At 36.3% G+C, this 14,288-nt stretch overlaps 1 protein-coding gene across 1 annotated transcript; it reads right to left on the bottom strand.

Moving 5' to 3' along the window:
• Positions 1–2,947: 2,947 nt before the first annotated feature.
• LOC122732092 (chloride intracellular channel protein 1-like) lies at positions 2,948–14,033 on the bottom strand. Its single transcript, XM_043972262.1, has 2 exons — positions 13,922–14,033; positions 2,948–3,597 (listed from the first exon to the last, which is right to left on the bottom strand). Exons 1-2 carry the CDS (start codon positions 14,031–14,033, stop codon positions 2,948–2,950), a joined length of 762 nt encoding a protein of 253 aa, XP_043828197.1.
• Positions 14,034–14,288: the final 255 nt, after the last annotated feature.

Genomic DNA, 14,288 nt, shown 5'->3' with positions numbered 1-14,288 from the left:
GGGAAAGTGTTTCAAAAGAAAAAATAATAAAATAAAAAGCAGTGAAACTGAAATGATTCAATGACCATTTTCTTGATATAATAATTATGTAAAATCACATACAAATAAAATACACATATATGTGTATATATGCATAGATTTAAAAATGAACAAAATATAATTATTTCAAGTATACAATGTCATTAATGTTTAATTACCTGTATTGTTTCTAAAAGAGGAGTTCAAAGGCTTGTGGTCTGATATTATATTACCTGTTCTTAACTTCTTAAACAGCTATCTGCCTTCATACTCATTTGACTCCCTAAAAAATGGGAACAAGTAAGTTTAGTAATTACCCTATGTTCTGACATGTATGGATGATTGCTGAGAAGGAATGTTATCTTTTTTAGTGAACTTTGATTACCTGCACCCAACATTTGTTTGGTTTAGGCTGATACTGAGAATTTTAAAATACCATAGAAGAAAGGAGAACTTCAAATGCTTTATTTCCATTTTTCTTTTTTCTTTCTTTTTTTTGTGTGTGAGGCAATTGGGGTTAAGTGACTTGCCCAGGGTCACACAGCTAATAATTGTTAAGTGTCTGAGGTCAGATTTGAACTCAGGTCCTCCTGATTCCAGAACCGGTACTCTATTCACTGTGCCACCTGGCTGGCCTGTTTTCCCTCTTTTCAATAGAGTATTAGCTAACAAGTATCATGGAACCCTAGATTTAGAGTAAAAGGGTATCTTAGGGACCATCTAGTTCAGCCTATCTATTTCCAGGATGAGAAAACCAAAGACTAGAGAGTTTAGGTGACCTTGTCCAAGGGGACACAGGTAGTAGGTTACAGAGGTAAGGTTTCAGTCCAAGTTCACTGATTCCAAAATGAATTATCTTATAATAGTATTATCAGGTCAGCAGTTATTTATGGAGTAGGCAGCTGATCTTTGTCATAACATTCTATAAAGTAATAGCACCTGTAAAATCCTCACTGAGTTTACAATCTACTGAAGAGAATATATATGTAAATATGTGTATATCGATATACGTATATAGATATATATTTACTAATAACTACAGCAGAAATAGCACAAGATAAATGCCATATAAATATTCTTGTCTTCAATTTATATTGATGCAGGTTTTTGAAACATAAAGCCTCTTTCTGTTTCTTTTCCTGATTCACAAACTAGGTTTAGGCTGACTTTATGTTTTTGGTTTGCCCAAATAGATCATCCCATTTTTATGTTCAGTTACTTAACTAGTGATTTCTGGAGCTATTTATATACTTACTAATACTTACCATTAATAAAATGCTTGAAGTTTTATAAAGTGTTTTGAATACAGTACATGATACTCACAACAGTTTTGTGAGAGAGATACTACAAGGCATTATTTTTTCCCCAATTCTAAAGAATAAATAGATTTTTTAAATTGAGTGACTTGCCCATGGTAATGTGGATAATACTTGGCAGAGTACTTACTTAACTCCTAATCCAGTGCAATTTCTACTATATCACATTATCTTTTATTGTCCCTAGTGTCACAATGTTAATTAAGGTAGACTGAGGCACAAAGTTTCAAGTGTGTTCAATTTATTTGTAATGTAATTAATCACCAATAAAATGATTCTTTCAGCTCCTCAGTAAGCTAAAAGAAGATGAGTGAGGGTTTACTATTCTTCATATAGTCTCAGGAACTACAAGAGAACAAAGAACAGAAAGCATTAAAGATGGAAAAACAATATGATTGGATACAAAGCCTGAAGTATCATTGATGATGGAAAACAATATGATTGGTGGTTGTTGGATAAAAGTCTGGAATGCCAACAACAATCCCTTCTTCCATGTCCTTGCTAGAGAGAGCTTATTGGTGGTGTCCAACTACATGGCTACTTGGTCTCATAGCAGTAACCAACCAGACTTTATTGAAGGGCAGGTAGCAGTACAGAGATAACAGATCAGATTCTTTGTCAACCACCTACACTCTTCAAGGATAACAGATTTCTTCTAATTCTTCAGGGGCAGTTAGTGGTACGGAAATAGCAGTTTTCTTTCAAATAAAGTGATTTTATGGTAATAAATTTTAAACTTAACTCATAGAAGAAAACAGAACTTCTAGACTCATGAACGTCTGAACTTAATTCAGAGGCAAAGAAACATGGCTCAGGAAGTTAGAGAATAGACTAAATTACAGAACAGAATCAAATATAAAATCAATATTTTATTTTATCACTAGTTATGGGAATAGTTGTACAGGGACTTACTACTTTATGGAGGGCATCCATGATAAGGATAGACAAGCTAACCTTTAAGGTTCCATTTTATCTCTAAATATCTATAACTCTGTGACTGCAAATTTATGCCTGGAAGAAAATCTGTGGTTATATATTTCTGCACCACTCACAGATTTTCAATTCAAAATGAGAGGAAAGGCACTTTGGCCAAAATGATTGGACAAACACATATCTTATTGTATGTCATTTATGCCAGGATATACTTTGATGAAGGTTATGATTTTGAGAGTTTAATTTCAAAATTAAGCAAGTTGATTAGAGAAACACTTGACCATATAGAATTAAGATTTCTAAATTCATATCTTAAATATCCCATCTTATCTTGTACTCTTTAATCATGTTCAGTTATGACAGGTACCATGGGTTACTGAATAAAGAGAAGATTTTGATATTCTAAGACCTTAGTTTGAACTGTACCTCATACAGTAGCCACAAGTCACTAAATTTACTCTGCTCTTAACTGGGGATAAAAATTGCCTGCACCACATACCTTCTGAGGTTACTATAAATTAAATATTTTATTTTATTTTAATGGTTTTATTATTGAAATATTTTCATCCTATCCCCTTAAAACAATCATTTTTTCCCCATCCTACCTCCAAACAACCTTCTCTGCCCTTCTGTATTTACTTCAAAATTCTGGGATCAGTGGCCATTTTGAAATGTGTTCATTATGAAGCCATTTCGTAAAGAAGAAGGGGAGGGGAGGAAAGAAGCTCTGTCCATGGCAACTGTAGGGCTTTGGCTATGAGCTCATAGGCCAGCTCTATCTCCTCAGCATCTGGACAAGGAGAGGCAAATTCCTCTCTGGCATAAGCATTGCACAGATATCTTTGCACCTCTTGAAACTCTTCTGGGATGGAAAATCCCCAATATTTCTTACATACAACCTGTACAATGTGGAGCTTGGGAAGTAGGTTACAGTCAACCAATGTAAGCTCATCACCATCCAGAAACCTTTTGTGGGAAACATCCCCATCTTCTGTAATTGTCTCATCAACCTCCTCTGGAAGTGGTGATGTCAGATCATTGTCCAGAATCTTCAGGGCTTTCAAAAGTCCCTTCTCCAAGTTGGCATTGAGTGCTGGGTTTGAATTCCTGATGTAGGCAGAAAATTTGGTGAAGACATCTAGGCCAGCTATGCTGGATTCTGGGTTCTTTGCTGTCAACTTGGGGCACCTAGGGGCACTCAGCACCTCCCCCCGAAACTCTTCAATCTTGTTAGTGTCCATGTGTAATTCATTGCCATCCAGTAAAAATGGGAGCTGACCTCCAGTAAACAACTGCTGTACTGTCTTGATTCTCCTTGATGAAAAACGACCTGTTACATGTTACTTGTTATTTTTCAGTTGTTTGAAAACAACTCAATTGTGTCTGATAGACACAAAGTGTGTTGATGACAGGGTGAGAAATTTGTCTCCATATTGAACTCTGGAGAGTTAAGAAAAGGAGATTTAGTGACTTATGAAGTTATACAACTGAGGTAATGGACAAAAGTGAACTATTTTTAACTCTAGTTTCTACATAAATGACAAGTAGAGGGGGGCAGTTAGGTAGCACAGTGGATAAAGCACTGGTCCTGGAGGAGGACCTGAGTTCAAATCTGACCTCAGATTGATACTTACTAGCTGTGTAACCCTGGGCAAGTCACTTAACCCCAATTGCCTCATGCCCCCAAAAAATAAAAAGGAAAAAAACAGGTAGAGGAAAAGCATTATAGGAGTCAAGTTCATAGTCAAGAAGCAGTCATTTAGTTCCATTTCTTCTTCTGAAAAAAAAAATCTTTCCTATCTTTTTTTTTAATGTATGAGGTATTTTATTTTTTCCGTTACATGTAAAGATAGTTCTCAACTTTTGTTTATACATGCTTTACAATTTCAGATTTTTCTCCCTCCCTCCCCTCCCACCCCCCCTCCCCTAGACAGCAGGTAATCTGATATAGGTTATATCTATATATATCTATACATATATATCTATATATATCTATATATATCTATATATATATACACACACACATATATATACACATAATAACATTGATCCTATTTCTGCATTAATCCTGTTACAAGAGAAAGAATCAGAGCAGTGATGCAAAACCTCAAAATAGAAAAAAAAAAAAAACAACAGCACCCAAAACAAAAGAAATAATATGGTTCAATCAGCATCTATACTCCACAGTTCATTCTTTCTTTTTTTTTTCTTGGATTTGGAGATCCTCTTCTATCATGAGTTCCCTGGAACTCTTCTGTACCATTGCATTGGTGAAAAGAATATAGTCCATCACAGTACGTCAACACTCAATGTTGATGATACTGTGTACAATGTTCTTCTGGTTCTGCTCATCTCACTCATCATCAGCTCACACAAGACCCTCCAGGTTTCTCTGAACTCTTCCTGCTCATCATTTCTTACAGCACAAGAGTATTATTCAATTGTATTCATATACCACAACTTGTCCAGCCATTCCCCAATTGATGGGCACCCCCTCAACTTCCAATTCCTTGCTACCACGTAAAGAGCAGCTATAAATATTTTTGTACATGTGGGTCCCTTTCCCCCTTCCATGATTTCTTTGGGCAAAAGACCTAAAAGTGGGATTGCTGGGTCAAAGGGTATGCACAGCTTTATCGCCCTTGGGGCATAATTCCAAATTGCTCTCCAGAATGGTTGGATCAGCTCACAGCTCCACCAACAATGCATTAGTGTTCCAATTTTCCCACAGCCTCTCCAACATTTATTATCTTAATTTTTTGTCATTTTAGCCAATCTGATAGGTGTCAGGTGGTACCTCAGAGTTGTTTTAATTTGCATATCTCTAATCATTAGAGATTTAGAGCATTTTTTCATATGGGAATAGATAGCTTTGGTTTCTTCATCAGAAAACTGCCTGTTCATACCCTTTGACCATTTCTCAATTGGGGAATGACTTGGATTCTTATAAATTTGATTTAATTCCCTATATATTTTAGAGATGAGGCCTTTATCAGAAGCACTGGCCTCAAAAATTGTTTCCCAGCTTTCTGCCTCCCTTCCAATTTTGGATGCATTGCTTCTGTTTGTACAAAATTTTTTTTAATTTAATATAATTAAAATCATCCATTTTGCATTTTATAATATACTCTATCTCTTGTTTGGGCAAAAACTGTTTTCCTTTCCAAAGATCTGATAGGTACACTATTCTTTTCTCTCCTAATTTACCTATGGTATCACCTCTTATGTCTAAATCATGTATCCATTTTGACCTTATTTTAGTATAAGGTGTAAGATGTTGGTTTATGCCTAATTTCTGCCATACTATCTTCCAGTTTTCCCAGCAGTTTTTCTCAAATACTGAGTTCCTATCCCAGAAGCTGGAGTCTTTGGGTTTATCAAACACTACATTACTAGTGTCATTTACTACTGCATTTCCTGAGCCTAGCCTATTCCATTGATCTACCACTCTATTTTTTAGCCAGTACCAGATAGTTTTGATGACTGCCGCTTTATAGTAAAGCTCCAGGTTTGGTACCGCTAACCCACCTTCCTGTGAATTTTTTTTCATTATTTCCCTGGATATTCTTGATTTTTTGTTTTTCCAGATGAATTTTGTTATTATTTTTTCTAGCTGTATAAAATAATTTTTAGGTAGTCTGATTGGTATGGCACTGAATAAGTAAATTAATTTAGGCAGTATTGTCATTTTTACTATATTAGCTCTGCCTATCCATGAGCAATTGATATCTTTCCAGTTATTTAGATCTGATTTGATTTGTGTGAAGAGTGTTTGGTAGTTGTGTTCATAGAGTTCCTGGGTTTGTCTTGGCAAGTAGACTCCCAAGTATTTTATATTATCTACCGTTACTTTCAATGGAATTTCTCTTTCTATCTCTTGCTGCTGGACTTTGTTGGTCATGTATAGAAATGCTGATGATTTATGTGGATTGATTTTATATCCTGCTACTTTGCTAAAGTTGTTAATTGTTTCAAGTAATTTTTGACTTGATTCTTGAGGATTCCTTAAGTATACCATCATATCATCTGCAAAGAGTGATAGTTTTGTTTCCTCCTTGACTATTCTAATTCCTTTAATTCCTTTCTCTTCTCTGATTGCTAAAGCTAACATTTCTAGAACAATATTAAATAATAGGGGTGATAATGGACATCCCTGTTTCACCCCTGATCTTATTGGGAAGGCCTCTAATTTATCTCCATTGCATATAATACTTGCTGATGGCTTTAGGTAGATACTGTTTATTATTCTAAGGAAAGTTCCCCCTATTCCTAAACTCTCTAGTGTTTTTATTAGGAATGGGTGCTGTACTTTGTCAAAAGCTTTCTCTGCATCGATTGAGATAATCATATGATTTTGGTTGGTTTTCTTATTGATGTGGTTGATTATGTTAATAGTTTTCCTAATGTTGAACCAGCCCTGCATTCCTGGTATAAATCCCACCTGGTCATAGTGTATTATCCTGGTGATCACTTGCTGTAATCTCCTTGCTAATATCTTATTTAAGATTTTAGCATCAATATTCATTAGGGAGATTGGTCTATAATTTTCTTTCTCTGTTTTTGCTTTGCCTGGTTTTGGTATCACCACCATATTTGTGTCATAAAACGAATTTGGTAGAACTCCTTCTTCACCTATTTTTCCAAACAATTTGTATAATATTGGAATTAATTGTTCTTTAAATGTTTGGTAAAATTCACCCGTAAACCCATCTGGCCCTGGGGATTTTTTCTTAGGGAGTTCATTAATAGCTTGTTCAATTTCTTTTTCTAATATGGGTTTATTTAAGGATTTTATTTCCTCTTCAGTTAACCTGGGCAGTTTGTATCTTTGTAAATATTCATCCATTTCATTTAGATTGTCAAATTTATTGGCATACAGTTGGGCAAAATATTTCCTAATTATTGCTTTAATTTCCACTTCGTTGGTGGTAACATCACCCTTTTCATTTTTGATATAGGTAATTTGGTTTTCTTCTTTCTTTTTTTTAATCAAATTAAACAATATTTTATCTATTTTATTGGTTTTGTCATAAAACCAGCTCTTAGTTTTATTGATTAATTCTATAGTTTTTTTGCTTTCAATCTTATTAATTTCTCCTTTAATTTTCAGGATCTCTAATTTAGTGTCTAATTGGGGATTTCTAATTTGTTCTTCTTCTAGCTTTTTAAGTTGCATGCCCAATTCATTAATCTCCTCTTTCTCTTTCTTATTCATGTAAGCATTTAGAGCTATAAATTTTCCCCTAAGCACTGCTTTGGCTGCATCCCATAGATTTTGGTATGTTGTCTCATTATTGTCATTCTCTTGGATAAAGTTATTGATTGTTTCTATGATTTCTTGTTTGGCCCATTCATTCTTTAGAATGAAATTACTTAGTTTCCAATTGATTTTCATTCTACTTTTCCCTGGCTCTTTCTTACATGTAATTTTTATTACATCATGATCTGAGAAGGATGCTTTTACTATTTCTGCCTTTCTACATTTGACTATGATGTTTTTGTGCCCTAATACATGGCCAAATTTTGAAAATGTGCCATGTACTGCTGAGAAAAAGGTGTATTCCTTTCTATCCCCATTCAATTTTCTCCAGACATCTATCATGTCTAACTTTTCTAGTAATCTATTCACCTCTTTCACTTCTTTCTTATTTATTTTTTGGCTAGATTTATCTAATTCTGAGAGGGGGAGATTCAGATCCCCCACTGGTATAGTATTACTATCTAATTCCTCTTGTAACTCATTTAACTTCTCCTCTAAGAACTTGGATGCTATACCACTTGGCACATACATATTCAATATTGATATTACTTCATTATCTATAGTACCTTTAAGTAAGATGTAATTTCCTTCCTTATCTCTTTTAATGAGATCTGTTTTTGCCTGCACTTTGTCTGAGATAAGGATTGCTACCCCTGCCTTTTTTACTTTAGCTGAAGCATAATATATTCTGCTCCAGCCTTTTACCTTTACTCTGTGTGTATCTCTCTGCTTCAAATGTGTTTCCTGTAAATAGCATATTGTAGGGTTCTGGTTTTTAATCCACTCTGCAATTCGCTTCCGTTTTATAGCAGAGTTCATCCCATTCACATTCACAGTTATTATTACTAACTGTCTATTCCCCTCCATTCTATTTACCCCCTTTGTACTTTTCCCCCTTCTTTCACCCTATTCCTCCTCACCGATGTTTTACTTCTTACCCCTGCCTCCCCCGATCTGCCCTCCCTTTTTTTCACCCCCCTCTCTTTTCTTTACCCTTTTCTCCCTTGCTTTTGTCCTCCCTTCTATCAGTCCCCCCCTTTCCCTTCCCCTTTTGTTTCCCTAAAGAATGAGTTAAGTTTCTTTATCCCAATGAACGTATATGTTATTCCCTCTTTGAGTCAAATCTAATGAGAATAGGGTTGAAACCATGTTCCCCCCTCCTTTCTTTCCCCCTATTGTAATAGGTTTTTTTCCACCTCTTCATATGATATAATTCATCCCATTCCACCTCCCCTTTCCTCTCCTCCCCATAGACTCCCTTTTTATCCCCTTATCATCACATCAAAGACAATTTATATTTATACCCTCTATATAAAGTCCTTCTCTCTGCCCAAATACATTTACAGTTCTTAAGAGTTATGAGTATTATCTTCCTGTGTAGGGATATAAACAGTTTAACCTAATAGGGTAACTTTTTTTTTTCTCCTTCACCTGATAATTCTGGAATTTGGCTACAATATTCCTTGGAGTTTTCCTTTTGGGGTCTCTTTCAGGAGGTGATCGGTGGATTCTTTCAATGATGATTTTATCCTCTGATTCTATGATATCAGGGCAGTTCTCCTTAATAATTTCCTGGAATATGGTGTCTAGATTCTTTTTCTGGTCATGGCTTTCAGGCAGTCCAATGATTCTCAAATTGTCTCTCCTCGATCTGTTTTCCAGATCAGTTGTCTTTCCAATGAGGTATTTCACATTTTCTTCTATTTTTTCATTTTTTTTATTCTGCTTGACTGATTCTTGGTGTCTCATGGATTCCTTATCTTCCAACTGTCCCACTTTAATTTTTAAGGCATTGTTTTCTTCAGTGAGATTATGCACCTTTTTTTCCATTTGGCTAAGTGAATTTTTTAAGGTATTGTTTTCTTCAGTGAGATTATGCACCTTTTTTTTCCATTTGGCCAAATGAATTTTTTAAGACTTTGTTTTCTTCAGCTTCCTTTTCCAAGCTGCTGATTCTTTTTTCATAGTTTTTTTTGTTTTGCTTTCATTTCTCTCCCCATTTTTTCTTCTACCTCTCGCAATTGATTTTTAAAATCCTTTTTGAGCTCTTCCAGGAAGGCTTCTTGTTCTTGCGACCAATTCACCTTCCCTTGTGAGGCTTCAGATGTAGACAATTTGAGGCTATTGTCTTCATCTGAGTTTGTGTTGGCTTCTTCCCTATTGATACAGAAGCTCTCAATGGAGAGGACTCTTTTTTGCTTTTTACTCATTATTGCAGCTTATTTATTTATTCTTTAAGTTGAGGTCTGCTCTGGAGGCACCAGGGTCCCTGTTTTGGGCTTCTTGTGCAGGTGTATAGGTGCTGTGTGACCGGGCTTTTACTCTGAGGCCTTTATGGTGTGTGGAGATGCCCCGCCCTGCACTTCCTGTCTGATTGTGCTTGGCCAGCCAGGCACCAGACCCCGGCGTCTGATCATGGCCCTCTCGGCCGGTGCAGGTAGGTTTTTCCACTGTCCTTCTTGGCCACCAGATTTTTGAACCAGGTTCTGGGAGCCTCAGTTGTTCGGCTGTGGCCCGCAGCTCCTGCTTACTTGCCCCGACCCCCTCAGCGCTGGGTTGCTGCCCTGCACTGGGCCTCCCTTTTGCCCGAGTTAGACTGACCTTTTCCTGAAGTCTTCTAAATTATCTCTGGTTGGAGGACTGTGTCTCTCTGTCTCTTTGCAGGTTCTGTAGTTTCAGAATCCGTGCAGAGGCTTGATTTAATGTTCGTTTTGAGGGAACAGAAGGAGAGCTCAGGCAGCTTGCTGCTTCCTCTCCGCCATCTTGGCTCCATGCTTTCCTATCTTTTTTATCCTTCTGATAATCACATTAGATTCCAGGACCAGTAGCCTGAAAATTTAGTACTGCCATGCATTCGTTTTTTTTTTAATTGATTGATTTTTTTTAAACACCAGAATAATATACTGATATTTTAATCTTGCCCAGCCAAAGCAGCTAGCTGGCACACTAGATAAAACATTAGAACTGGAAACAGAAGAAACCTGAGTTCAAATTTGACTTCAGTAACTTATTAGTTGTGTGGCCCTTAGCAACTCACTTGATTTCTATTTGTCTTGGTTTCCACAACTGTAAAATGGGAATAATAATAGCACCTACCTCCCAGGAAATTTGTGGGAATCAAATGAATTAGTATTTATAAAGAACTCAGGATGATGCCTGGTGCACGGTATGTGCTTAATAAATGTCTGTTTTCCTTCCTCTACTCCCCTTCTCCTCCCAAAATATTGATGCCTCTCTTACGAAGTCATGTTAATATTGATTTATTGAAAACCTGCTATTTGCCAGGCTATATGCTAAGCATTGGGAATACAAAGAAAAGCACCCCCAACCCCTGAAATATGCCCCTCTCATGACATCATTGTGGACAAATTGAAGATTATGTCAGAGAGAAGGCACTGAGATTAATGAACAAAGGAAAACAAAACTCACTAACGAAGTTACTGTGTTTGATAGCATACACAATGTGGCATATCCCCTGGTACTCCACCTGTCTATTATCTGGGCCCAGGATTGATCATTTCAACAACTTATCTGTAACTAATTGTTTCAGAGAATTTACTAGGTCAAAGCTGCTTAAACTATGGGTCTTGATTACACATGGGGCCACATCATTTAATGTGGGGGCTGTGAAAAATTTGGCGACAATAAAAAGTTATGTATATCTGTTTCATACACTTATATGCCTGGAGTCCTATAAAAATTCCTCCAGGGCATCTAGGTGGTGCAGTGGAGAAAGCACTGGCCTTGGATTTAGGAGTACCTGAGTTCAAATCTGGCCTCAGTACTTGACACTTACTAGCTGTGTGACCCTGGGCAAGTCACTTAACCCCTATTGGCCCGCAAAAACCAAAACAGAAACAAAAAAATTCCTCCAGTAAAAAGGAGTCTTGAGTAGAAAAAGTTTAAGAAGCCCTGGCCTAGGGCATTGAATGTTTAAGTGGCTTGCCCACAATCACACAGCCAGACTGTGTCAAAGGCAGCAATTGAACCAAAGGCCAGCTAGTCCTATGTGCTGAGTGATTATGTTATAGTAACTGTGTTAGGTAATTGTATATAGTTACAATATCTATGCAGAGTTTTTATGCTGACATTCTGCATTAACAAGTTATGTTCAAAGATCTAACCTTTATCCTCAGAATCCTGACTTAAGGCACCTTTACTGAATCCCATTCCATTCCTTACTACAACTCAGAGCATAGATGAGACCTTAAAAACTCAATACTTTTATTCAGTTAAACTTTTATATTCCTATTGACTTCATAGTTCCATTAATTTTCCAAAGAGTAGGAGATAATTATACACCATTATATTTGAAAAGCCTTAGAATTTTTTCTGGTCCTGTTTTATAGACAAGCATATATATGTGATCTTTAAAAGAAATTTGGGAGGTAGGTTAGGTGTTACAGGTATTACACCTTTTATAGAAAAATGGGCTGTGGTTTAGAGGGGTTAAGGAAATTTGCCCATAGTCACAAAACGATTAAGTATTGAATTAAAACTACAAAATGGGATAGGAACTCAGGTTTCTTCTGATTCTTTTTTCCATTCTCAATATACATGATATGGCTTTCTATCTTCAGGAAGAAACCTTTTCCAAACCTTTCAACTTCTAGTGCCTTCTCTCCCCAAATACCCTGTGTTAACTCCCCACGCCCGCCAGATTTGTATTTATTCACTCTATGTTCATTCATGTACATACTTATACATGTACTTGTTTCCCCTGCTTATTTTTATTCTTTGTACCTGGATCACCAACACCCAACATCACCCCTGGCACTGACTATAGCTCTCATAGTCTTTTACTCTATGAATGAATGAAGGAATAGAGAAAGCCATTCTCAAATTGCTCAAAATGAATTTGGGTATTACTTCAACATATAGAGATCACACACTATCTTTGCTTGTCCATTCTATACGATTTTTGTTTATATCCTCCCACAAATTTGCCATAAAGTGTCCACTCAATGTGTTTGAGGCTTTCCCTTCTTTCTTCTTACAACACAAAGATACAAGAGTAGTATGTCGACTATCTGTTATCTTTTGCATCAAATTATCAACCTTTATTTTTTAAGCATTCATTTCTTTGATGCTATCTTTTTTTTTTGTTTGAGTATTTTCTTGATATCATTCCCCTAAAGAATGTTATCAGGGAAATATTCAATTATCAGAGTTTAATTGATAACTAGAGAAAGTCTGAGTAAAGGAAAACTACACCATGCATTTTCCAGTCCCTTCTCTTTCCATATGACTTGTATAAAGGAAATGGAGAGGTGGAATGCTCTATATGGAGAAGAATCCTTAGTTCAATTTCATTGGAAGATGGAATCTGTGAAGGAAAGTAGTGTACAGCAAACCTAGTATGTAAGGCTCAGACTTTAAAGGTCCAAATGGAAGAGTTTGTGTTTTATTCTAGAGGGAAAGAGGAGCCACTGTAATTTTTTAAGAAAGCAAGTGACATGGTAGGCTTTGTGCTTTAGTAATATCAATTTAGCAGCTACATGGAGACACTAGGTGCTAGCGATACTAATTAGGAGGCTAGCCGTCCAGAAGAGAGGTGACAGGGGACTACACAATGGTGATTATTCTTCCACTAAACCTCTGCCTCCCTTGAATCCTGGTTTCTTGCAATGCTCACTCTAAGAATGTACTACCTATTGCATGAAGTAGCCCCCTACATGTTAATGCCTTCTTCTTTAAGATTAGCTTATATAAATTCCTTAAGAGTACGGGTTGTAATTAAAAAAAAAATTGTCGAGGTAGCTAGATGGCATGATGAATAAAGTGCTAGATATGGAGCTAAGAAGACCTGAATTCAAACCATACCTCTGACACACTGAACAGTTGTGTTATCCTAGGCAAGTCAATTGAAATCTGTTTGCCTCAGTTTTCTTATACTTAAAATGGAAATAAGAGCATCTATCTTTGAGATTTGTTCTGACAATCAAGGGAAATGATTGTAAAGAACTTTCCAAATTTTAAGGTGCTATATAATGCTTATTGTTATTCTTGTTGTTACTGTCATCACAGTTATCCCAAATTTTTAGAACATAGTAGATTCTTAATAAGTGCCTACGGCTTAATTAATTGACTTTTTATATTGTTATGTGCTAATTTATTTTTTTTCAAATGAATTTATATGTCTCCTTTATAGACTAACAACATAAATTTCCACTGAATCAGATTTTACTTAGATTGTTAGTTGCATAATAGATTGCCTAGAAGGTTCACAAGTAACCTGAAGTAGTAGAAGGTTCCAAAGTCTTGAAGGACTAATGCTTTATAATTCTGCACTGCTTACATTATGTTTTCTTTGTCAGGTTAAGTGTACAATCTTTTTGGACTGACTTTTATCTTCATCATAGATTTTAATGCGTCAGCAAGACCACTCACTTACCTAGCGCACGCTGGGAGGCCTCATAAAGGTGTCGGGACAACAGAAAAGCAGGGATAATTGGCTTTTCCTTAGACTTCAATAAGTATAAAGGAGCAGTGACTTCTTCACTCATGTCCTGCTCTAACTACAGCTAACAGCTCACAGCTATAATAAACCCAGGGGACATTTGGGGTGAAAAAGAGAATCCATTCTTCCAAGGTCCCTAGCACATTCACTGCAGTGTTAAAATAGACTGCCCACTCAGGGCAAGGAGCCAGCAAACCTGTGGCAGGAAAGTGCTCCGTGGTACCAGTTGCTGTTTTCTCATATAAGTATTTATCTTTAGCAGATTTTTTTCTGTAATGTTTTCCCCACCTCCAATCCCTCT

Source organism: Dromiciops gliroides, chromosome 6 (assembly GCF_019393635.1).
Source record: "Dromiciops gliroides isolate mDroGli1 chromosome 6, mDroGli1.pri, whole genome shotgun sequence".
In the NCBI taxonomy this organism is placed as follows: domain Eukaryota; kingdom Metazoa; phylum Chordata; class Mammalia; order Microbiotheria; family Microbiotheriidae; genus Dromiciops; species Dromiciops gliroides.
Note: the sequence above shows the minus strand (reverse complement) of the source record. Positions and strands in the feature narration are given on the sequence as shown.

Bases quoted from the DNA above. Each gene is read 5' to 3' on its own strand.
- LOC122732092 (XM_043972262.1), bottom strand. From the start codon at position 14,033: ATGAGTGAAGAAGTCACTGCTCCTTTATACTTATTGAAGTCTAAGGAA. The intron at 3,598-13,921 runs GTAAGTGAGTGG...AACATGTAACAG, and splicing joins GGCCTCCCAGCGTGCGCTAG to GTCGTTTTTCATCAAGGAGA.